General features: G+C 39.3%; 1 protein-coding gene across 1 annotated transcript in view; it reads left to right on the plus strand.

Annotated features, from left to right (window-relative positions):
* Nucleotides 1–27,334, plus strand: part of PLXDC2 (plexin domain containing 2) — a 395,504-nt gene that overhangs the window by 156,824 nt on the left and 211,346 nt on the right. The window contains exon 3 of the mRNA XM_024576153.4: nt 13,224–13,435. Coding sequence (XP_024431921.1) covers nt 13,224–13,435 — 212 coding nt within the window. The remainder of the gene's footprint in view (nt 1–13,223; nt 13,436–27,334) is intronic.

Raw genomic sequence — 27,334 nt, forward strand, 5'->3', positions numbered from 1 at the left:
TAAATAGGCAAAACTTTTTTGGAAAGACACCATGAAGTGATTGATGGGAATATGGGATGCCCACGTTCATGCCCCACTGGTGAGTGTGAGAACTGGTGCAGTCTGTGTACAGTAGAGTACAGATCACTCTTGTAGAATTTGTTTCTAAAAAGAATTGAGGATGATCACAAAATTTCAGCCTCTAGTATGAACTTAAAAGTTCAACGATTGAGGTGTAGTTAGATTGTTTGCGGTAGACACTAATTATTCTTCAATATAGCATCTGCTCAGTAACATATTTATTTGGCAGTGCTGGAATAAACAAGTTACGCAGGCACACACACACACACACACTTTTTTGTACACAGACATCTGCAGACATTTATTTAGAAATATATCCAGGAAGGCTTTTCTCTGAGGTGATAATTCTGCACCCTGGGGCAGAATAATAAGTATTTTAATTTTTTTCCTATTTAAAAAAATTGTATAATTTTCAAAGTTTTGATATTAGAAGAAAGAATATTTTAAGTTAGTAATATTTGTAAAGCCACCTAGGTTATTTACTCTGTAATATGAATAATGACTTTTTAGTAATATAGAGAGATGCTTACTATAAAAAACTGTATAAAATCCATTACTTAAAAATTTTATGAACTGAAGCAAGATTTCTTTAATCCACGTTCCTCAGATATGGCTTATTTGTGAAATAAAAAAAATAATTCCTAACTTAATGTTATACTGATCATTAATGAATATACAAAATAAAATTTTTGACAATTCTCTGGCAAGCAGGTTTTTTTTGCCCTATAATGAAAGTTACAGGTTTTAAACTATTTTATGAAATTCAGATATTATTCTTGGTCACAGACTGAAGTAGGCATACCCATAGAAGGGAAGTTTTTTAAAATTTTTATTCATTGATTTTAGAGAGAAGAAAGGTGAGGTAGAGAAAGACAGACAGACAGACATCAATTTGTGGTTTCACTTACTTACGCATTCATTGATTGATTCGTATATGTGCCCTGACGGGAGACCGAACCTGAAACCTTGGCCTGTGGAGACAACACTCTACCCAACTGAGCTACCCAGCAGGGTCTTTTTGAGAAATGTGTATTAAGTACTTAGAGCAGAGACTTTTCCAGTATACCTGACATTTGTTGGTATGAGTAAAATACCATTTACAACAAAGTGATTTAAGAATAAAAGGAGAAGAAACAATTGGATTGTAAAAGTTCCAGAGTTTTACTAATCTCTAAGTGGATGGAATGGTACTTTGGATTTCCATCTCATTTCCGTAGCTTGAATCGTTAACTGATTTATGTGTATGTTTTAGGAATATAGCACAGAAACTGAAATCTAATTTTAGTACAGTTTTTCCTGTCTTAATTCTTTTTTAATGTAATTTTTTGATTGTGGGTTATTTACAATGTTAGTTAAATATGTAATCAGTATAAATATATGCAATCATACAATTTAATTAGGAATGTTATTTAGGAAAGTAGTTACAAAATTTAGACATTCATGGCATTTCTAAATTTCTTGGGAACTTTATTTTAAAACTGTTATTAGAATGAAAAGTAGTTAATATTCAAATTTAAGTATTTCTCTTTTCAAAAAAAAGTGACAAAAATCTTGTTAAATTCAATGGATTAAAATATATTATTAAAAGTACATGCAGTTTGTAAAAGACCAAAATTTCTTAACTTTACTTATTTATTTATTTTTATTAAATCATTTTTTATTGTTATTCTGTTACAGTTGTCCCAATTTTTACCCCTTTGCCCTCCTACGCCCATCCCACCCCTGCTCCCATAGTCTATTCTCACACAATTGTCCATGTCCATGGGTCATTCACACATGTTTTTTGACTAGTCCCTTCCCCTTCTTTCCACCATTGTCCCCCTCCCCACTCCCCTCTGGTCAATGTCAGTCTGTTCCATGTTTGTAAGATGTTCCACTTTCTATTTGTTATCATTTCCCCAGTTTTGGGCTTGCCGTTTCCCATTCTTGTAAAAGAGGCTATTTAGAATATAATTTGTTTTTTTTTTAACTTAAAATTGTAGGTTTACATAGAGAAATATATATTATTCTATGTCAAGATATTTTATGTCAAATAATAGTTTGAGTTAGTCATAAGGAGAACTGGGCAAGTGGGTAAATTATGCAAGTAATTAGCAAGTAAATTCTCAGAAACACTTAATGGAGCAATACAATTTTCTGTGTATATATTACATATTTAAGTATAAATACCAGTGTCAGTTTGGGTTAAAGAATCATACACTTTCTGCTGTAACTGATGTTATTTATGAATCCTTGCTTTATAATGCCTTTGATATTCAGAAGCATACATTTTTTCTGTGATTTTTTTGTAGAACTTATTATAAAGTTTCTGGAAATGTTAAAACTAAGTAGTTTTACCTATTACTTTGTGGTTCTAAAGTTGTTTGAATATATGTTTCATGACATATGTGAATCAAATGTGAGATAAAGAATAACAGGGAAAATTTGCTGTGGTAATCTTTGAACATTTTAAAATACTTTGATGTAATAGTGTTTTAACACTGAACTTTTTTTTTTTTACTCACATATAGAGAAAGAGGTGAGAAAAGTATAGGAAATTGCACAGAATTTGGCAGGCCTGCTTCTAAATGGTCTGATGAAGTAACTCAGCATGTCTAAGTATGCGAGTGTAGGAATTTTAAGCAGAGACAGAAGATTGTCTTAAGGAAGAGCTGCCATGATGGGAAGGAAATGCCAGGTCACCGTCCCAACTACATTGTGACATATCCCCAGGAAACAGACAGACAGGGCAGCCTGGGCAGTTTCAGTGAACTTTATTGTAATAACCGAAAAGAGCACAAAGATGAGTAAATGACACCTCTCCTGGCTAAGCTCATGGTAGATTGTGGAAGACGGACACTTAGTCAATAATTACAATGCGATGAGAAGAACACAGCAATAGGATTGAGAGTGGTTCTATGAGATCACATTAAAAAAACTCTGCCTAGGAAAATGACATGTTGATGATGATAAAGTCTTGACCAAGTTGGAATATTTGAACTTGACCTTCAAAAAGTAGAGACTGAGAACTATTTTTCTCTCAACACAGAAGCAGCACATTGTAGAAAATGTTTAAAATAAAGATATGCCAAAAGAACAAACCAAAAACTGGTTGCTGCCATTTTGCATAATACAGAGAAAAGTACTGTTAATACTATAAGGTATTTCTTTCTGTCCTTTTTGGCATATAGTAATATAAACCAGTTATTTACAAATATACAAATTATATATGGATATATATTTTACCCAATTCAAAGACTATATACAGTTTGTTACACAAGTCATGTCTTTTTTTGCACATCTAAGAATATTTCCACAGTATCAAATCCTAGAAGACTTTACTACAGGTTGAAAAATTTCCCATAGAAAATTTTGATTAAAATTATGGTCCCAGTATCAATTTTAGATAATACAACACTTGCTTCAGAAAAAATGTTATCAAATACTGACAAGCACAATTTTATTATAAATCTCTGTGAATGTAGTAGGGAAAGCAATTGTATTTTACTGCATTGCTTCAACTTCTTATAATGTTAAACAATTTATATATTTATTAGTATATATATTTTCTTTGAATTATCTATTTATGGAATTTGCTGGAAGTTATCTGTTTATGGCATTTGCCCATTTTTTAATTTGAGGACTAATAAAATTTATTGGTATATTTATTGATATGTATATTTGTATTAAGATATACCATATGCGATTGCCATTTTGTAGGTCAAAAATTAAATAGATACACAGAGTATTAATCATGATGCGTGCTGTTGATGTTTTTTTGCTGACCTTTTAAATTTATATAAAGCTGAATATAGGACCATTTTATTTTTCTGCTTACCATTCATTCTTTAATGGTTTGCTATTGTGCTTGTGAGTTTTATGTAATGACTGAGTCTCTAACTAGAGCATTTGGAGACAATATTTTGTTTATCCTGTATTTTCAACACTAGCACACAGAAGAAGGGAGCTCATAAATGTAGATTTTGCACTTCTTTTTTTCACCTTTATCCAGGAATGGTATTTGATATTTAGGAACTAATAGTCTTTGGTCAGTCAAAGGGGCACGGACCAGACCATAGGGCTGAGCGCAGAGCTAGAGGCCTTGTCAAACAGCTGACACAGCTGTTGCACTATGTGGAGGGCATTGCTCATCTCTTTGCAGGGTGGTAGGGAGTCGGGGTGCAGTTAACCTATTAATTTGTTCACATTGAGCTTTAGAATCAGTCAAATTTCAGAAAAATCCTGCTGGTTTTGATTCTAAGACTATGTCTTCCACTTACTAAAGTCATCTTTTAATAGAGAAACATAGGCCCAGAAGGTCAAGGACTTTCCTGAGGTTACACAGTTATAACCTCCTGGCCTGCAAACCTAGAGGTCACCAGTTCGATTCCTGGTCAGGACACACGCCTGAGTTGAGGGCGAGGTCCCCCATTGGGGGTGTGCGAGAGGCAGCCAATCAGTGTTTCTCTCACGCCTCGATGCTTCTCTACCTCTTTTTCTCCCTTCCTTCCCCTCTCTCTAAATATAAATAAACAAAATCTTTAAAAAAATAAAAAATAAACAACAGAGATAATTTTGTGGTGAGGAAATTTAAAATGTTACTGGCCTCTTGTCCACGTCCACACATTTAACCTGTAGAAATTAGGTGCTATTTTGATACTAAGATTTATATAATTTAAATTGGATAATATTTACAAAACATAACCTGACAGAAATGCATTTGTTGGTTTTCATGTGTGGCCATTGGCTAATTCAGCCTGAGCTCAACATTGGGCCATTATAGATTCTGACTCCCCGACTGAATGTGGCCCGAAAGCAGGATGCAGGGAGATGGAGTCTCTCAGACATCTGCCAGCCATGATTTAATTGAAAGCCCTCAGTGATTTGGGCCCCAGGCATTTGGACATTGTCTTCAACACTGGACACCATTATAACAATTGATTCCATCTGGTCTGTTCTGGCTCAGAGGACTCAGATTTTCCTTAGAGATTCTATTGGCATGACTGGTCCTTGTTTATAGAATTTTCTGTCTCCCCAAGCTGGCAGAGTCACGTTTTCATTCATGGGACTTAGCTTTTTGTGCGTAGCCTATTCTCACTGCACAACACAAGGGTAGCAGAGTAGGATGGCTAATGGCAAATAAACGTGTTAAAGTGCCTTACCAAACAAGTTTTAGGGTTTTTCTAGGTGCTGTGGAGACTCTAAACTCTCACAGTGCATTAATTTTCACAAGTTAAATAGAAAACCTGAAAACAAATATTGAATATTTAATATATGATCCAAAATAGCCGTAAATATGTTAAGATATTTAGCTAGCCAGTGGGTGGCAGACTGTTATGGCTGGGAGGGCCTGTAAGGGCTACAAAGCTGCCCCCTCTGATTGTACAGATGGCAGGAAGTCACACACACCTGCAAATCCCACGTACGTGCTGGTTCATGATACAGGGCTTTCTACAGAAAATCCCAAGCGTTTATTAAAAGATAGATCCACAGATTTAAGAAAATACTGTTTTCTCTGTTTGTAAATTATTGTAGATTATGGCTCATGTGAAAATGAGTTTATTCTTCAAATCTGACAACTTAATCTGAAAAATCAGTGAATGTTCTGAGTTATTTGACAAATGGCCTTTTTATTATGAAACAGCCGGTTAAATCACAGTAAAACAAGTACTGGAATCTATTCAAAGGAATTTTTTTTTTTTTAAATTTCTACTAGGCAGTTAATAGAAAATTCCTCATTAACAAGAGAATTAATTATTTATTTTAAAGTACTTCCCAACCTTTCAAGATATAATAAAAATATGATCAATATTAATATGCTATTACTTTCTGCTGTGTTTTTACATTAATGTTGTTTAACTTACTCCTATTGGCACGTCAACTTGAGGGGCATTGCATTCCTTATTTGCTTTCAGATGCTGGCTTGTTTACGTATTTTTGCTGATTTAAATAGCCCATTATGTATGTCTAATTTAATTTTTTTTCTTTTAGATTGTTTCTTTTTGTCATATTATTAGACTTTGTAACAGAATGCTACATTGACTCCTTGGAAGATCAATCAGAGGTGGATTAGATAATAGTTAAGACTAAGCCTCTGAATCAAGCTCTGGTTGCTTTCCTAGTCTATCACGTACCCTCTCCTACACATCGACGGCCTCACATGTAAAATGGGCTAGTAATACTGCATGACAAATACACTAAGGTATGCAAATGTTTAAAACGTGCCTGGCATTTAACTAATCCTAAATGAAGATTAGTTACTGTTATTATTAATCCATGTTAAAAGCAATACATAATAACTCCCATTAACTTAACGTAGGTTTAATCTTTCTATTATTATTTATACTTTAGTTAATCTGTAGCAGTACTTTAAAATTGTCTTAAACTTTATTAGTGATTGTTTATAAAGTTGAGTATGTTGTCCACAGGATAATTTTTCATTCTTATATAAAATTAAAATGGTTCATTATTTTTATTTAATAGTAAAATTAGAAAATTATTAAATTTTAGAAGTATAAATTAATTCCATGCCCATTTGGAGTGTTTGATTAGATTTTCCCATTCTGCTTAATGTTTCGTATATTTTTCTTACACTGCCTGATGTCCTTCAGAGATCCACCCTACAGTGACCCAGAACCCCTCAATGACTCGGAAGTCAGAGAAGGGGCTGAACGGAGAAGGGGGTGTGTAGGCTCCTACATCTTGGCTGGGCCTCTATGGCTGCCATGCTTTGCTGCCTCAGAGACTGAGCTTTTATATATCAAACTCCTTGACTAATTCTCACTTATTTTCTACTTTTAACTTAAAATTGTCCTTGTTTCATCTACTCCACAGTTTCTCAGTTTCACTGGGCCATGCCCACATTCTTGCAAGACATGTGGTGTATTTCTTACTGAGCCCATTAACGGAAAAACACCGAGATGATGAGCTGCAGCGCTAAGTGTTGCTGAACATCACTCATCTGGCCAGTGGCTATTTTGGAATCAAACTCATATAAGACAAATAGGAGCTGTTATAGATTTGCTTTCCCATAGTTTTCTCCTCCTTCCACCCTGTTATCTGACTATTCAGAAAGATGGTTAAAATGTTAAAAACTTGGACAAGAAATTGCATGCATAGCTTTTAAGATGCTTTCTCAAATGAGCAGCAACCCAGCCAATCATTCATTATCATTCATTTTCTCATTCATTAATTTGTTGTTAAAAAGCTTTAGATAATTATTATATGTCAGGGTCAATCCTTATACTGATGGGACAAAAAATATAGGCAATAGTCCCTGTTCTAAAACATCTCTGCATCAGGCACCTTCCAGGCCAGGTTTGGGGATATGCTGCAAAGACTCACAGGACTCAGCATATATTTGGGCCCATGGCTTTCACTTATAACAGCAGAAGGGTATAAAGCCAAATCTGCAGAGGGGCAGGTACTCTGGGGAACCAGGGCTAGTTGCCAAAAGCCCACTTCAGCAGGAGGACCCAGGAAATTGAACTCCTCCAACAACGGGCTGTGACGACACAAGTGAAATGGTGTTGTCAACAAGGAAGATCATCAGAAACTCAGTGCCCAAGGTGTTTTAATGGGGGCCGTGCATAAAACTGCCTTCTATGGAGCACATGCCCAAATTCGAGTCCCAGAAGGAAGGGAGATGTTCAGCATAAACAATATTGTTTGCCCAAAAGGTTTAGCCACAGCGAGCTACTTGTATCTCTTAGGGAATGGTGGGAACCCTCACTAATTCTAATTTCTCAGATGTCAGCCAAGGGCCTTACAAACATAATTTTCTAAGGATATCAGTCTCAGGCCTGCTGTGTTAACTTTTTTCTGCATGATCTTACATTCAAGTGAGGGAGGCAGAAGAGTATTTAAAAAGGTAAAAAGTGTTATTGGATTATAGAAGGAAACTCAACTAGCTCTGCCTGGGAAAGTCAGGGGAAGCTTCATTTATGAAGACAATTACTGAGCTGGATGTTGAAGGAATGGTGAGATTTCTCAACGTCTGGAGTGACGAAAGGCTTTCCTCTATGCGGAAGTAACTGTATTCAATGCAGTAAAGAGATTCCTGAGAAAGTCTGTGTGGTGGGAGCACAGGGCCTGACGGGGAGTCAGAGACAGGGGAGACTGGTTGGAACAGGAGCATACAGTTGTGTGGTAAGGCACCATTAGAGGTTTTAATCAGAAGAAAGATGTGAATATATTTGAAAAGTATATCTGGTAGCAAGATTGGATAAGGAGGAGTTTGAAGACAGACCAATTAGGAGGCAAAAGATGGTGATGATGTGACCTAAGGCTTCCGTGGTGGAACCAGGACATGGAGAAGTGGCCCCCAACCATGAAGGTGCAAAGAATTACATGGGAAGTTTAAAAAGATTGGGACGTCTAGGTCCTACTCAAGCCCTTTAATATCTCTCAACAGAACATTCTATATGCTGCTCTCTTACTCTGTAAGGCTATCAGTCAAAACTGCCAAGTCCGCTGCATAGTCATTTCATTATGAGACAGAACCAAGGATGTAATTCCCTCCTCACTTTGACAATAAATTGAGATGCAAAGCCATGTGGCATTCTACCTTAGCCAAATAACTTATCTATTCTCAGATGATTCTAGCCAGTAAATCTGTTTGCAGTGAGAAAACTTAATGTTCTGCAGAGGATTCAAAGAGGTGATTCTGTTCGCTTGTAAAGTGTAGACCAAAGTGCTTGTCAAAAGTGCAGTTTTGAGGGACCCTAATTACGTAAGATCCACATCAATTTATGTAATTACCTCTTGGTGGTTGGATGCATATTGTGCGTATGATTTGTATGCAAGACTTAAGAAATGGGTTTAAAGATGTTTTCAACATATAACATATCATAATTAAATGCAAAGTACTTAGACAAGATCATTAGGATAACACAAATATGCGCATATCCAGCCCAGGACAGTTTTCTTTGCTTTTGTTTTAATATTGTTATGTTAGTTCATCTTACAGTATATGATGGCACAAAAGAGACTTGCAAGGTTGGCACAAAATAATCTGAGAATATACATGTGTTTCTTCTTTTACTTTCATTAACTAGACATTATTGGGTTTCATAGTGATGTTCTATTTGAAATATAATGAAGTCTTCTTCAATAACAGTTTATTGTCTATTTTAATTGAATAAAATATTTCAAGAATGTGTTAAGATCAACTTAACTTGTTATATACACAAAAATATGTCTTTAAGCTTTCTCTCTTAATATCTAAATGGGAGTTATTAGATATATTTAATGTTCCCATGAGATGTGTGATTAGCAACTGTAGCAAAATATGTTGGAGAAAACTACCTTCGAAGGTTTTTCTGTGGTGGTTTAATTCACATATAGTGGACAGAAAGCAAACAGTCTGTTCAAACACACAATTCAAAGATCCCTCCTGTTGCTTTTGTTTTCACTGCAGCTGGGAAGGGAAAATTACATTATGTATATCCCTTCATCTTGCTTCCAATGATTTGTTTTGGTGGTGATTTAAAATATTTTTCAGTTTGAAAGCTCCTGAAGTGAATAGGAATAATTTACAGTGTAGATAAACCAGCCTGTGGTTGGTTTTGGCAGTTTTTCTCAGTCTTTATTCCTGTAAAACATCCATTTTTGACTTCTTTTAAAATGATTCTGAAATGGGACCAAAATCTAAGCCAATTTTATACTTCGGTCCTGATGAACCACATTCTACTGAATTAAGAGCATTCGGGGATACATCCCCTACAGATGATTGCGTAGTCGTGCTTATAAAGAACATAAACAGAGAGAAAGAATTGGTTCTAAAACAGTAACCAAAAGAAAATTCATGGCCTTCAGAAAGCTCACAAATTTTCTCATTAGAAAACTCTCAGGTCCTCCTTTAGATGTTGTTTGCATTTTTGTAAATACAATTAGAGCCAGAAGTGATCCATTTTGACGTTACGTAGTTTAAGGCAGCAGATTTTAGGAGGAGCAAGCCCATCCATGATGGAGACAAACCAACCAATGTCTGTAACAGCTGATATGACAGTAAAGCAAGAAAAAATTTTATAGGGCCCTGCTAAAACTTAAAAAAAAAATAGACACCAAAACTCCACAGCTATGTGGAGACTTACCCTTGTAAGTGCTAGAGTGAGCGTTTATTGTTGTCTCCTACAAGAGGCCTACCCGCCTGCTGAATTTGCCTTCCCCAATAATCCCGCTGACAGAGCTTGCGGGGTCACTGCCAAAACAACAGTGGGACACACTAATGAAACATCCCAAACTTCAGCGTAAGTGGTGTGAAAAGATAAAGTTCAGCATATTAAAAATTTCAACTTTACCTGAGCAGTAATCAATTCCAGAGGGAGAGCACCAAACCAGGAGTGGTCGAGAGCACTCTAAGGACAGGAGCTAGGGGAGAGACTCTTAGGAAGAAAAGGTAGAAGTGAAGGAAGTGAGGAAACTATTTGATTGGTTATTGCTTAAGCATCTGCTTGATTTGGGAAAGCAGAGTTGGCTATACGTGACTGGTTGTCCTTAGGTTTTGATTTTTTAATCTGGAGGAATGTACTGGCTTAGGTTTTGGTTTGCTTACTGCATAGGCTGCTAATGTATTAGTACCACCTCAGTCTATGCGATGGCTGCCTTGTTTAATTCACCATGGAGAATATGAACTTCATATTCCCTAAATTTTGCAACTCCTTTTTATTTCTTCTCTTGGGTAAGAAAGCAGGGAGAAAATGAGAAAGGGGAGGGGACTCAAGGAAGTCGAGAAATCCAATCCCTATGCAGACAGCCCCTCCCCCAGTTTAGTTATTCCATCCACTCTCTGCCTGGGCCTCAGGGGCTCGGGCTGGCATTACTGGTCTAACAGGCATCATGGAAAGTACTATATTTGTCTTGTGCTATAAACATCTGAAAAGATAGTGATAAAGTTATTACCAGTCAACTAATATCCAACAATAATACCAATTTAATAGAAACCCAGAGTTGCTTTGAAATTCTGTTTTGAGATTTTAATAAAGTCTAAGTCTTTGAAGTTTTCAGTATATTTTCCCTAATTTACATTACAGAGGAAAATACCTCTGGTTCAAGCTATTCCTTTTGAGTGATTAAAAAAAAAATTTATATCTAGGACCATTTAATCCATTAACTACATTACATTTGCTACTTTCTTGTCTACATTGTTTCCAACAAGGACTCTGTATAGATTTTCAGTTGTCCCTCCATGACTCCTTCTATTCCGATAGCCACCACCCCTGGTTCAAGGCAAACGCACAACTCTACAGTTAACCTAAGTGTTGTGCTAGGAGGTCTTAATTTGGTTGTTACAAAACTTTTATTGCTTGCTTTTGTTGTAAGCTGCCTCGTATATTTTTGGTAATGAGGCAGAATGTGTAAATAAAGCAAATCAAATCGCTTTATGTAGCTCTGCCTAGAGTCAGGTCTTAGAGCCTGACACCCTCATGAAGAGTGGCCTGCTTCTGCAGGTAAGACACTTTCATGCCCAGTTAAAATATCGGGTAACTAAAGCACAGAGAGTTTTGTGAATTATGTCAGACCCCATATCTAGCAAGCATAACAGGAAAAATTTCACCCAGGGTTTCCTGAATCCTTGTATAGTATTTCTCCTATTGTGCAATTCTGCCTGGTCCAAAGAGACTATCAACAGTTCATTCACCCATTCACTCATTCGTTCGTTCATTCATTCAGCAGACATTCCCTGAGCACCGTTCAAATGCCAGTGGGAACAGCAGTATAAAAAGGAAACGTTTCCTGGAGGCTGGGAGGCAACTGTGATCAACTCTTAAAGTACATGAATTCTTTTCAGCCTTACAGCAATTCTATGAGTTGAACACAGTGCTTCATTCTTGTGATTTTTGCAGCATTCTTGACCATTTCCATCTCCATGGTCCTTTTAAATTCTGTTATTTTATGAGCCCATGGAAAGGTCTAGATTGCCGACACCGTGGTAGAGTTTCTGTCTAAACCATATGCACTAAAGCATCAGGCAGTGGGAGATCTTTTAAGCTCTCACAATGAAACCAAAGAATAGTCTCTCTCTGTCTAGAAGAATTATCGCTTTTTTGAGGTAAAAGGGAGATATTTTAGACCATTTGCCTGTGGTGAGTACTGGTAGCCTTACCTTAGTTATTAGAGTTGCAAATAGCTGATTCAGTGGTATTATAAGCCACATTAAATACATTTTGGCTTCTTGAAATGTTCCTGCATCGAGGGGAACATCACAGTTATAATTAAATCACTGCTCCCTTAGCTTTTTTTGAACCCATATCCTGCCAGTTATAAAGCCTGTTGTTCATATCTTTTGGTAGTATTGTGTGGAAGAACGCTGTTCTTCTTAGTCAGAAACTGAATTTCTCATGCTTGTGCTACACCTTTCCCTGCTGACCTCCTGAAATGAAAGACTAGGAGTAATGATTAAATTTAATTTTCCCTCCTGCAGTGGCAGGATGAGCTGGGCCAGTCCCTGCAGATGGCTTTCAAATGCTTTGTGATTTGATCTCCTTGCCTTCCCATCCATTTCTCTAAGTGCCTATCACTGTCATTCTTTGCCTCCCTGACAAGATTCCAAGGTAGGAACAGCACAAGCGAACAAGAACGTTTGTGATGCTTCCTGAGGGTGTTGCTTATTAAATGACTTCGGCAGTGAACCAGGTCTGACTTGTGAGCTACAAGGCAGGTTAGCACATTTACATGAAGATCATTCCGTGTATTACTTAACCTATTCAAACGCATCAGTGCTTCTCTGCTGTTGAGCATAACTCACGTGAAACAAACAGAAGCTCAAAAGTCAACAAGGTCAGACTTTTATTTTCACATGGCCTGAGAATCACTTGATTTTCATTGCTTTGTTTGGATTACAGCTTTGTGTTCTCAGAACAACTGGAGAATGTATATGAAGTGTGGGTGGAAGGCAGGGAAGAAAGGGAATAAAAATGCATCGCTTCAGGGCTGCACGTCTGTTTGAGAGACTCTGCTGCATCTGCACATTAACCATTGTCGCAACTTGTGATGTGTCCTAAAATCGCATTCCACTCCGAGACGTGCACACCAACTCAAAATACTGCAATTAAACAGATTTCACTTGTATGAGTTAGTTTTCTATTTTCATGACTAGCAGAATTTTTTTCCTACTCAGGTTGATAGCATGTGTATGATTCCTAGCAAGTAGTAACACCTTATTTTACTTCTTTTTCAAACAGACTGGCAATATCAAGTTCCTCAGGCCCTCCCGCAAGCAGAAGAGGAGACAGAAGTAGACACACATGCCTTCAGCCACCGGTGGAAAAGGCACACGGATTCCCTCAAGGCTGTGGACACGAACCGAGCAAGCATGGGCCAAGACTCCCCAGAGCCCAGGAGCTTTACAGACCTGCTGCTGGACGACGGGCAGGACAACGCCACGCAGATCGAGGTAGGCACTCTGGGTAATTGAAATGGGCTGATGAATGTATTTCTTGTGAGGCACTCAGCATATGCTGTCCCTTCAGCTCAACCTAGAACTTTTGGACTTTTTTTGGTGAGGGTCAATTTAATTCATTAGTAAATAATTAATTGGTTAATGTTTAGGAATTCAATAATAAGTAATTATAATTATATCAAATGAATGAATAGCTAAGCCATTCAATCACCCATAATTCATTTACTCAGGAAGTGGACACACATAGGCTTTGGTGGGTGACGACAGTGAGGGGACACAGAGATGAAGAGGGCACGGAATCTGCCTGCAAGGAATGTATTATGTAGGGGGTCTCGGCGCTATTATCAAGTCATCTCTGTGCCATGTCGTATATATAGAAAATACATAGGCTGTAGCGTGGCAGGCATGGAGGAGGGAGTGATCATCGGCTGGGGTTGGGGGGGTGGGCTGTTGTCAGAGAGGTTAATGCTAGGAGTGGGCTTTTAAGCAAGGGCTTGGCAAATTGAGAGGAGCCCCCCAGGTTAATGTCCTGTCGGCGGTAAGAAAGGATTCCTGGCGGAGTGAATTACATCCGCGGTGACTGAGTTGTAGAACAGTGTGGCATGCTGAGGAGTCTCGCAGGATGACCAGCTCTCCTGGGTTGCCCAGAACTGGGGGTTCCCTGGAGGGTAGGACCATTGATGCTAAAAGTGGGGCAGTTCTGGGCAAACTGCGATGGTTGGTCACTCTCTGACTGTACGTAATTCTTTGCTATGGATAGAGCTATGAAGTGGAGGAGGAAGGAGTTGGACATGGGTTTGCTGAGTCTGCAAGTTTGCTGAGGGCAGATCTAAGGCAGATTTTAGGGTGACCCAGAGGCCTCAAGGGTAGTGTTGCATGGCTTAAGTTTCCATTGTCCTTGGCATTGCACACCATAAAATTGAACTAGTTATTGTGCTAGATATAACAAAAACAAACTTAAATCTTATGGGAATGAGCACAAACCACCCAAATGAGAACAAGGGCTGTTTTATTCAGTTTGCCATGGCAAGGGGGCCAGCCTCCATCACTTGCCTTTGGTGGAGGCTTAAAATGGTCAGGGGAGTGGGAAAGGTTTCAGTTAAAAAAAGAAATATCTTCATGTAAGCTCTGACCTGGAGAAGCTGGAGGTGGGCTACTGAAAAACAGCATCTCGTGTGATTGGTTGAGGGAGCATGTGTGGCTTTCTGTGGTTGGTCCTGAATTGGATGCAAGGAGAAAAAAACAGGGAAGCTGTCAGTTACTACTGAAGTCCTGCCCATTGGCGGCCAGTTGCTGCCCAGTGCTCTGGCTCCCTGCACTGGCTGCTCTGCAGGTCGGGGTCAGAGTTCTGCTGCCATCGTGGTGTGGCCATTGTTTGGTTGTGTATTCTTTCACTACGAAGTTTTTGTTTCTAACTTCTTCCAGGTGACAGACCTAATCTTTTTTAAGAATCTGGCATCGTTCTTTTTACTGCTCTGAACTACTCATTATTTAGGAAAAAACCCAACTTCATGCAACAGATACTACACAGTCCTGCCAATGGTATCAAGGCACCATTTGTTCCCTCATTAATGAGAGGACTCTTCAGAAGATCTGAAGCACAGGCCAGTGGGGGTCTGTGCCTGTGAGAAGCCCGGCAGTTTTCAAAACCCCTCTCCATCTCCTTAATTAGCGTGGATTCTGGTGATCCCTGGCGGCCTCATCCAGGCCCCTTAACAGCCAGCAGAGCATGTGCCAGGAGCAGAAGTCATACAATATCTATAAGAGGCTATTCTGACTCCTACAGTGTGCCTACTATTTTGGCAACTGTGTTGTTATAGCAACACAAAGTAGGCAACATTATTCTTCCCTGAGAAGCTCTTTAGCTAGGGTGTAACATAAAGGAAGGGGAACTGAACAGAAGCGGAGGTGTTTACTCTCTGCACAGAACTGCACCCACTGAGATTGGAAGAGGGGAACACAGATTCCTAGGACTCTGTGATCTCCATGCAGGTTGCTGAATTTTCCTAATCACTTGTGAAATAGAAAATCTCTTTGCTTGGGGATGTATTACACTCCTCAAAATATGATCCAAGTTGTTATTATAGCTGTGATTTTGTTATTAAGCTGGGTTTTTTCTTTTTCTACCTTAACAGAGGGACACCACATAATATCAGTGATTCCAAGTCAGTAAAAAGAAAGTTCAAGGATGGTTCAGGAAGCTGTTTGCCGGGTACTCACTTGGCGTTTAGATCTCCCAGGCATTGTATGGATAGTCCTCCCATCAGCCGAGAGAGATTTGCTTCCCCAGGTTCACTGGTAATCGCAGTGACTTCTACATGATGGCAGTTATAGACTTAGGTTTAGTGTTTTTTCTAAGGACTCCCATTAGTGAGTGAAGAGGCTGGCATTCAACCTCAGGCCCGCCCAGCCCCTCAGATTTCGCACTTGTACTTGACTTTCTCTGATATACAGGGGAAGATAAATGGACCGCTGCAGCACCCAGATATCAGTGTGAGAGTGGGTTTGGCACTTCAGTCTGGCTGGAAGGGGTCTTGTCTTCCAAGAAGCTAGATATTACAACAAGAGGACTGCCTTTATGTTGAGAGTTTATTTCTTTTGATGGGGTTCTGGGGATCTTTGATAAAGATGATTGGGGATGTAAAGTCCCATAAATCATGTCTTGACACCACCGCTAATGCTGGAAACAAAAACCTATGTCAGAAACTGTTCTGCAAAGTGTACTTATCCTGGCCCTTGAAATAGTATTTTTGAACACTGTTATATCTCTTTTGGGGGAAAGTACTTCTCCTGGATTGAGGTAAACAGGAGTAAAAAAGAAAGGAACCAAATGGTTATAGAGTAACTACTCTGTCCTGGGCACTGGGACATGATCTTTATTATCTCTCAGGAATAAACATTTTGCTTTCTATTGCTCATTACAAGCAATAAGCATGAATGACTATGTGTGCTTTTTCTTTGAAAGGCTTCCACAGTCGGTCTGAAGAATCAGAAGTAGTTTGCCCGAGGGCCCTGGCTACAGTGGTGGTTCATAAAATAATCCGCATCCCAGTGGGACTGACACCGACCGGCCGCATTCCCGTGCGCGGCCTCGCTGCTGCCATGTCTGGAGTGTCTATCCCACTCTCACTCAACAAAGTCAAAAGAAAAGACAATAGCACATTTGCCATTTTGGCACAGATTCATTATGAAACAAATTCATTGTTCTCTTAAATTTGTGACTGTTTTTTCTGGCTCTGCACAAGAACAGATAAAGGAGGGGTTGTACAACCTGGTATCGTGGCTAAAGAATTCTTCCAACTGAAGTTTGTTGTTGTTGTTGTCACCATTTAAAAAACAATCCATCCCTTGAAGATAGAAAGGTGTTTTAAAAATCAATTGTATTTCCTGTTGAACAAGCAGGGACTCAACAGTAAGAAATGCCACTGTTGATCAGTGTTGGTTTATGTAAGATTTTCTTCTTGTATTTTCTCTGATTGTGTGGACATGTAACCACTTAGCCAAGGAGAAGAACAGTGCCTTCCTCTGATTTGTAGGCATTTAGAGTGAGGTGTCATAAAGCAATCACTCCTGTGCTACTTTTTGTGATGACTTCGGGAATATAAATGCTTTCAGAACTTTCAGGTAAAGTAGAATTCCATTCACAGCACAGTCTTGTTTGAGCAGCCTTTGGGGCACGCGTGACCCCAGGGCACATGCATGGATGAGCAGGGCATGTATCTTCACCTCGCTACCAGCTGCCCTTCCGTCTTCTGGCACAGAGAACTCGGCAGTGCCTTGTAGAACGGAGGGGGCCTTAGCAGACAGTGCTTGGTGAGAGTTACTGATTCTCATAAAGCACAATATTGTTATCTCATTCCTGTGCAGTGGTATTGGTAAATTATAGCTCCTCCTTCACAGACATCAACTCCTAATTCCTTTCTAAGGCACTGAACCAAATACGCGCTTTTATCCACATGCAATATTTGGAGCTTCATATTGCATCTCTTGGGACAATGAAAGGGTTTCCGAAAATGATTATCAAGTGTGATTTTTTTTGTCTTGATTGACAAGCACCTGGGTGACTAAAAGAAAAGAAGATTTAAAAATAGGGCTTATGGATCACGTCAGTGAAGCTTTATGATCCAAACTGGTTCAGACATTGTCAGCTTGACCACTATCTCTCAGGTGATGCAGGTGTGTTTGGACCACCGGCCACACTTTAAGTTGCAAGGACTTAGAGCCCCTAGCAGCTAGCAGTTTTAAGGATGTAATGTTCTGAAAGAGTTTAAATTGAGTTGCTTACCAATAGCATGTTGCATGGATTTCCCATTCTGGTATCAAGTTAAAAACTGCAGGCGTTTCCAGCAATTGTTGCATCATCTGTGTTTGTCTTATAGCCCTGAGGAAGGTGCATCCGAGAGTGGTCACCAAGTACATGTGATAAAAGTAGTTAAAACAGAGATCAACCATTTTTCTCCTAAATGCATTAGGGGAAAACTCTCTTTGATCTTCTGTTATGGTCTACATTGTCCCTGTGTCTGCATCTTATTTTTATAACTTGTAAAATATGTTTCTTTATAAAGTTAGCAATTGCTGATTATTGCACACCTGGTTCTTGTGTGTGTTCTAATATTTTATTGTCCTCTGTCACTAGGTAATATATTTGAAAGGCAAGAAATCACTGTCAAATGCTTAATCTGAAAAAGAGTGTGGTTGCTTTGATGATTATCTTACAAAGAAGAAGGCAAATTCCATAATACCCCATGTGGGCAGAATGTCCACAGTATGTTTGCAGAATGGAGAATACATCAGAATATTCTCAGATAATGAAAAGCCTACTGCTCGTATGTCTCAGAGATCTGAACGTTAACAACAATGAATAAAAATACAGGGTAGTAATCAAACACATTGCCCAGTTTCACAGAAATAGAGTAATGGAAACTAGCAGAATATGGCTGTGCTGAGTCTTTGCAGGCCACTATTCTGCATAGTGATCTCATGAAAGAGAATAGTTCCATGTGAGATGCATGTGATAATGAAGGTTTGTGACATTTTTTGAAGGAAAAAAGTACCACCTGATACTGAACAGCTCTGTTACTATATTTATGGTGAATGTGAAAAGCTTCTGTAGATTTCTTTAATGAAACACTTCCAGTTTAGGGGATTACATTCCAGTTACATTCCCAGAGGTTTCAGTATGTGGTGGTAGAAACAGAAAGCTGAGCAAAGGGATACTAGGATTAGTCCTAAAGGACCACACCTATTTGACTCAAGAGTGAACTGAAGTTTCTCAAATGCATGTAGGTGTCGGATTTGCTTCCACAAATGATGAGAAAGCATGTGAGGGAATGTGAACCAAGTTATGAAGAAAGCGCTAGAAGCTGGCCACGGATCAGTATTTCTAGACAGTAAGTTACCCACAGATAAGCAGGGGCAGGACATTAAACTTCCTTTTATACTTAGTATCTTAGTCCCTTGGGCTGCTATAACAAAAATGCCATAGACTAAGGTGGCTTGAACAACAAGTACTTATTTCTCACAGTTCTGCAGGCTCGGAAGTCCAAGATCACGGTGCTGACAAATCTGGTGTCTGGTGGGAGCCTGCTTCCTGACTGATAGAGGGCCATTCTTCTACCGTGTCCTCGCATGGCTGAAAGGGCTAGAAAGCTCTCTGGGGTCTCTTTCCTAAGGGCACGAATTCCATTTATGAGGGCTCCCTCTTCATGACCTTATCACCTCTCGAAGGTTTCACTTTCTAATTTGATCACATTGGGGGTTAGGGTTTCAACATATGAATTTGGAGGGACACAAACATTTAGTTCATAACACTATATTAAGGTGTTTGGGATTTACCCAGAAAATATTGAATTCTTGGGAGCCACCGAAAGTTTTTAAACAGGAAAAGGCAAGATTGCATTGATGCTCCTAAAATATTGCCCTGGGTTGGGGGTGAGTGAGGATTTCATCAAACAACCCACATCCGGGCATGGAAAGATGAATTAACTTTCGATGAGAACTGTGGAGTGACATGAGACAGTAGTTAGGGAAAAGGCTATGGATGAGCATAGGAATTTGAGGAAGGTTTAGATTCGAATCATTAGCTTACATTAGCTGCTGTGGACAAAGTTTTCCCCAACCTTCTGGTGCCTGCTTGACTCTGAGGGTTGACTGCAGATCCTCGCCATGGCCTTCACTGCAGGGGAGCCGACCACAGCCCTGGGCAGCACCCATCTCGTGTGGGTTGGGTACTGGCCTCACGTCTTCAACGCTGCATTGTAAAGATTGTGCGTTAACTGACAACAAAATCTATTTCTATTTCCTCTGTTTTGGTAAATGACAAAAACATGTAGTTTAAACTTCTGATTTAATCCCATTCATTTTCTTATGGAATATTGATGAGGGCTTTTAGTTTTTAAAGAAAAAATTCACTGAAAATAGTAAAGCAGGCAGAACTGATCTGCAATTATTGCTCATCCTCTAAAAAGATAATGAGAATTAAAATAGACTATCATATATCTTGCTTGGTTGTAGATTATTCTTTGCCTGACATGCTAGGTCTTTATTGAAACAAAAATGGAAAAAGATTCATAACTGTCCATCAAAGAGTTATATAAAGAATAACTGCATTATCTCTATGATGCTTCCTCATGAACTAATTAAATGTACTTATAGATATGGCATGGAAATAGTCCTTGGAATGATGCATACAGGGTGTAAAATTATTAAGTGTGTTAGTCATAATTTATTTGCAGAACAAGAATTATGTTTCAGAGTGAATAATATACTTGAATTCTCAATGTCCAAAGAGAAATAGTGTATTTAACCTCCCCCACCAGGACCCTGAGATTAATTATAAGAATATTGCAGAGTTTTCCTACCTCAGTTTCTTAGCCACTCACAAGGACCCTATTATGTCCTCTGTCTCTCTTTGTATTAACTAGTGACAGTGATAGGGGACTTCTAATATAGAAAAACACCAGATAACTATTAATCATCTGATCTTCTATTTTATCCTCTTGCAATCTCATTTTTCTTCTTTGCTCTGACTAACTTTGAACAGGAGATTTAAAATATACTTTTATGAAAATTATTATTTTCAATAAAAAATTGTACTACAGCCCAATGTCATAGGTCTAGATCTGTATTTTAATAGATTTGAAAAACTCATGCTGAAGAAACAGATTAATTGGTTTGATGATCCAGAATGTGTCCCATCTTCACTGAGCAAAGGGTTCAAGGTGAAGGAGCAAGTGGCACTAAGTGTGGGCTGGATTTCAAGAGCAGAAAAGCCAGCAGATGCTCCCATCGGCTGTCCTCCTGGCAGCCTCGGAGAGGTGGCCCACAGCAGGCTAGTGCTCCAGGAGGGGCGGTGTGTCCTGCTCACTTTTCCTCCTCGTTGGACAAGCACGGAGAGAGCTTTGCACAGGGAAGTAAACACTGAAGGATCAAGCTCCACGCAGCTCAGGCTTCCTGCCAGCCATTTCAGGGGGCCTAGAAAATGTCAGCTACCAGCACCCGGGTGGGGTTCTCAGGTCCTGTGGAATGTTGCATTCAAGGTCAGTTCATCCGCTTGTGGACAGTGTATCCTATTGTGGGGGCAGAGAAATAGATTTCCTCTTATGCTTAGAAGTTCTTCTGGCTACTAATCATCAGATTAACATAATACAGATTAACAGAAGGAAAATGCCAAATTTATTAAGTATATATGGGGATTTCATATGAATATTAGACCTGAGGACGGAATGGACAGTTAAGAGCTTACATGTCATCTTGAGCTAAGGAGAAGAGGAGGTGGGTTATGGTTTGGGACTTCACAGGGCAGGAAGGCAATTCACATGGAGATGGAAAAGCAAAAGCTGGTTAAATAAATGTTCGCTGGGCCGTCTTTAACCATAGGGCACAGAGACTTTGATCAAAGGGTCCTTGCTAGGTTCCTCCCCATCTGTCACACTTAATTTATATTAAACTATAGCTATCTGTGATGAAATTTCCCTTTCTGGATGAGACTCTCTCTATCTAAATTCCTTTTAGGTACTTGTGGGGAGAACAGAGGTTTGTTCCTGAGTCTTTGGCTTCTTGAAAATAACCAGCTTGAAATAACCAGTATCTCAAAAGGCATATTTTGGGTTGGCAAGTTCTACTTCCCTTCATGATCTCCTCAGCTATCTGGTTTCTGGAGAGCAAAGAGAGAGCTTCTGGGGTCATTCACTGGACAGTCCCATTTTATATTAATGTACTATGTTTTAAAGGCTAGTCTTTTTCTGTGATTTTTTTTTTCAGAATTAGAAATAGAATAATAAAATGATTGTGGCTCAAAGACTGAATAGGAGTGGGAACAGGCGTGCCAGTAGCATGGCTTTTATTACTACATCTGGGGGAATATTAGTGCCACTGGTTACTCCCATGAAGGTTTGTAGGGTCCTGAATCTGGCCTGAGCTTGCTTAATGTTTAGAAATACTAATACCAGTCTGGTACGCTAAATCACACCAGGTCTTTGCCTTATTTTATCTAGCAAATTAATAAGCACTTTATAATTTAGCACCAATTCACTGAAAAAATAAGGAATATAGGCCTGTGATAAACAGCGGTGTTCTGTAATTTTGTGTGATACCCACAACTTTCTAGGGACCTTTGACAAAAGCATTTCCTGTATCTTTGCCAAATGTTGTGATTTAGGTGGAAAGACTATCAGGTCTACACAAAAATGGGCCATTACAAATACAGAAGATATTTAAAGGTTTCTGATTATTTAAACTTAAGGTATGAAGTATTGCATTTCTATTTTAAGCATACTTTGCTGAGCAGGCACAGGACATCTACACCTTGAATTTTCAAAGCAGTTTTAAGGTAGATCAGGGTCTCTTTAAAACAAAGCATGCATGTGTATACTCATAGTAATTGCTTCTTTTGCATTTGTCATAAACAAATTTGTAATATGCCACTCTATTTAAAAAGGCATCAAATGACCAAAGGTCTTTTTAAGAATGGGTAGTAGTAGTTGCAGAGAGAAAGAAGGAGCTTATACCCTTTGCAATGGCATGGATGGAACTGGAGAGCATTATGCTAAGTGAAATAAGCCAGGTGATGAGGGACAAATACCATATGATCTCACCTTTAACTGGAACATAATCAACAAAAGAAAAAAGCAAACAAAATATAACCAGAGACATTGAAATTAAGAACATTGTAACAATAGCCACAGGGGAATGGGGAGGGGATAGTGGGAAGAGGGGTCTATAGGAGCTACTATAAAGGACACATGGACAAAATCAAGGGAGAGGGTAGAGGTGGGGGAAGGAGGTGGGACTGGCTGGGGTGGGGGTGGAGGGAAGGGGAGAAAATGCAGACAATTGCAACTGAATAAAAACTAAATAAATAAAAATTAAAAAAAATGGGTAGTAACATTCAGAATAAAAAGATACTGCCCTGATTTTCTTTCTGTGTATCCCTAAAAGCAAACCATTTTGCTCCCGATCCCTCAATGCATAGATGTCTGAATCTGTCCAGAGCCAAGAGAAGAATTGAGCTTTGCAACCCCTGGGAACTGTTGTTTTGAGCTATTTTCTATATGGTATTTCAAGCCTGAGCTATTAAATTGAAATAATAGTTTGGAATCCATGGCACTGAATTGAGTGAATGAATTAAACACTGGTGATACTATTTCTCTTTTCCAAGTAATTTCTCTTTCGTAAACTTTGTATATTTACACTATCTTTAGTTCAAAGAATAAAACTACAGAACACACTGACATTCATCTTTTAGACAATATCTATTAATCAGTCACATATTTATCTATTTTATTTTGGATTCACAGTGCTGATCCCACTTGTGGCCAAAGGCATTTGAAAGAAAACTTTGCAAAACTGATTTCTACATGTTTTCATTAAATTTCTCATTTAGCTACAATCATAACTGCTACTTCAAGGATTTTTTTTAAAAATTTACGTTGTAAATGTATATTTCTTACCTTGTTATTAAAAAGAGTATGCAATATATTCTGTATACAAAGTCAATTGCATAAAAGGACAAAAGAAAAAACTGCACTTTTAAAAAGGTCTTATTTATTTATTTTTAGATAGGAATGGAGAGGGATAAAGAGAAGGAGAGAAGCATCAATGTGTGGTTGCCTCTCATATGCCCACAATGGGGACCTGGCCCACAACCCAGGCACGTGCCCTAACTGGGACTCAAACCAGTGACCCCTTGCTTTGTGGGCCAGCACTCAATCCACTGAGTCACACTGGCCAGGGCAAAACTGCATTTTTATCTACTTAAAAATGTTTAAACATTTTCAAAGGAAACTGTTTTTTTAGTTGCTGGCCACTTGTGAATGCAAATTCCAGTAAATGATAAATAACTGTGGGCTTCTTCTTCCTGATTTTTTACTGACTTTTTAAATGTTGGTAATAAAGAATCTGGCGAGAGGAAATAATTTCCAACTTTGAAATAGCACTTGATACAAAGCAATGAGTGAGTCAGCCTGGAAGCAGAATCTGGGACCCACATTAATTTTCTTTGTTCCTTTCTGTTCTCGCACTAGCAGTGCCTTCTCCCAGTGATCTTCCCCGTCTGCTCGGTGGCCACTATACCAATGTATCATTGTCTTCCTTTGGGCTGCAGCTGCAGCATTGAAACTGAAGAACTTGGCGTTGGAGGTAGTGGTTTTAAAAACCCTTATGTGTAGGCAGAGTTGCTATATACTAGAGATTTTTTTTCAAAGCCTGTCAATGGAAGCTTGAATGATTTGTAAGTGCATGTTTTTGTGTGTATCTATGTTTTGTGTGTATGTATGTGCACATGCATACATGTGTGCATCATGCCTAATCGTGGTAAATAAGAGGGGAAAAGAAATGGTGGCTGAGATAGCCCCTTCTACAGACATCTGGTTTACACTTGAATTAGGTGTCTTCCTTGCCTGAGCATCCAATCAGCATTTCTTTTCATGAGGACAATGATAAAAATTACACAGCTACATGGAGGACTGGCTAACACTCCCTTTTGCTTCAGTGATGCCTTAAGCTTTAATTATACTCGTTAGATTATGGCTCTGGAAGATAAGGAGGGGATGCAATGAGAAGAATCAAAGCATAATGGATTCCTTTTTAATAATGGGGTCCGAAATTGGAAGAACTGGGAAGGAGATACCGTGGCGGACTCATGACAGTAGGGCAGTCCGAATGAGGTTCTCCAGTTCCCTCTTCCTTCATATTCCCGTTTCCACACACACACACCCCCATGAGGCCGGCTCCCGTGTCTGTGTCCATCACTGCAGCCCCTCTTCTTTCTTTGTGGCACGTTTGCCCTCTCTACCAAGTATTTCCCTTGACTAGAAACTCGTATACTACTGACAATGTGTGCAGTCTGAAACCATTGTGCGTGTCTCCATTGCTGTAACCCCATGGGAAAAGAATAAGGAGATTCTCGCCTATAATAAGTGAGAGGGCCTGTCTATTTAAAGCATGGTTTGGCAGTAAAACTCCATGGATATCGCTCCAAACCATATCACCATGAAGTGACCAGGCTATTTCAAAAGATCCCATCTTGGGAAATCTCATTCAGATTACTACCTCCATCAGGGATGAAACAAGGCTAGATACATTTGTTAATGTTCATAAATCATCCATAGGCCTGCAGCAAATATTACTGGATGCAAGGAGAGTAGTATTTAACTGATGGTCGGACATAAAACCCAGAAAGGATAGAGAAGTTATCCTTCCTTTTTGACCAAGAAAGCCAAGATTCACTTGTGGATTGGACTTTAAGTAAAATAGAATGTGACAACAACTGGAAGTAGATTTCCAATAAAAAAGCCTGATGTTTTTGTTGGCCACTTTCACATTAAAATGAGTAGTGAAGTGGGGTGTGCCATTATACTGTGTCCACTGGAATTCTTTGTACAGCAGTAAGTTTGTTTTTATACTCAAATGACCTGAGTACCATTTTTCTTCTTCAAAAGAAGAGATAAGGGATGAGAGAGAGTGAGGTGCTTCTAGAGGAGTAGAGCATGTTTCGACCATGGTCCGGAAGCCCTTGTCCCCGGGCCCAAAAACAGTGGTCCAGCCTCAGTGGCTGTCGGGAAACCCTGCTTGTGCCCACTGGAGTCCCCCATCTACTTGTGCTTATTGAAGCTCGTGCTACCTGCACAGATTTTCTCCCCCACCTGCTAAGTAGTATTTTTGAAGAATTACAAATTCAAGTCTGTCCACATGTAAAATAATGGTGAGAGACAGCAGCCATGTGAGCACCGTCACTCCCTGTACCATCTCTGGAGCAGGGCAAAGTGAAGCCACCAGCAGTTTGCAAAGAGGCAAGGATGCACTTGCAGGAAAGGTGTCCTTTGGCTTTAGCAAGCTGGTGTAGCTTCCGCTCTTACTCCAGTCATTTTGCTTCTACTGTGGCTGTTTTAATTCACTTTGCTGCCTTTCTGTCTGCTTCCCATTTCAGGCAACCACAAATTGAAATGCTGCAACAGCACGTATGCCTAGAGACACGGAGGAGAACAGAGAAGCACCTTAATCATCTCTGTTCATGCCAGTGATAACAGAAAGCCTGAAGCCATTGCTGTGAACCTTAAACTGCCCTCCCTGAGTACTCATCGGGCTTTCTCAGTTGACAGCAGGCATCACAATGCTTCTAGATATGCAAAGGCCATCGGGCATCTAGGTAGAAAAGAAAGGGCATGAGGCTCATGAAAACACTGGGGCCTTCAAGGGTTTTGCAGCCACTTACTCCTTGGTGAATTACCCGTGGCCCAAGGCTTCCTTTAATAGAGCAAGCCACATCTTCACCTCCCACAGGGGATCAGGAGAGTCCTCTTTCCAAGTTGCCCTGGGATGTGCTCAATCTGGAATTTCTCTTTCCATTTTTTTTGATGGATTATATACCTTCCTACTTCTAACATGAAGTCATTGAATGCCATTTTTCAAAATGTCTGTGTTAACCACTGTTTTGGATGGATCATCCCCATTCACTTCATAGAATTCCAGATAGTAGATTAGATTTCCACTTCCAAAATTGCTAACACATTCCAAATTTGTTTTCCTGAGATTTCAGCAAAACTGCCTTGTTCGGGTTCTGAGTGTTCTGAAACTCTTCAGTCTCATATTTAAAGACAGTCACTGGATTGATATTCAGTTGGCAAATTTGAGTCTTTGGGGTCAGGCTGGTAATAGTCCAGGTGTTAAAAAAGACATCAGACAGTGACATGATTGATTGCAAGAGAATTTATTCCTGGACATAGGAAAACCATGGGGTACGGGGACTGTGGCAGACAGACAAGAGTGCCCAGCTTGATGAGGTAGCTGCTGCCCAGCTACAGCGAGTCGGGGGCATGTGGGCATAAGATGCCAACCCTTTGTATTCTCAAGAGATAGTCAAACACTTAAGTATTGGCTCTTTTTTTTCCTTAATCGCATGTGGACCAATGCAGTGATGTCAAAATTAAATGTCCACAGGCCCATCTATCAAATGGGCCACTAGCAATGATGCTATTGCTAGAATAATATATTAAACCAATGACTAGTCACTTTCTTAATTAATAGCAACTTACTAGGTCATCTCCCACAGAGCCATCTAATTCCCAGGTTCCAGGAGGCAGCTCACTGTGGCCTCAGGGGCACTCTAGAGGCAGCATTCTGTATGTTAAGTCGAATTCAAATACAGTATGATTCTTAGCTGTATGTTCCAGAATTCTTCTGTTCTGCTTTTCTCCTAAATTTATTTTATGTAGGTACAGTATAGGCAGATGACTTCCTAATGTTTCCCTTAAAAACATGGTATTGAAAACAATAAGTAGCCCTGGCTGGTGTAGCTCAGTGGATTGAGCACAGGCCTATGAAGCAAAGGGTCACTGGTTCAATTCCCAGTCAGGGCACATGCCTGGGTTGCAGGCCACGTCCCCAGTGGGGGAC

The sequence above is a fragment of the Desmodus rotundus genome, chromosome 4, assembly GCF_022682495.2.
Source record: "Desmodus rotundus isolate HL8 chromosome 4, HLdesRot8A.1, whole genome shotgun sequence".
NCBI classification, from domain to species: Eukaryota; Metazoa; Chordata; class Mammalia; order Chiroptera; family Phyllostomidae; genus Desmodus; species Desmodus rotundus.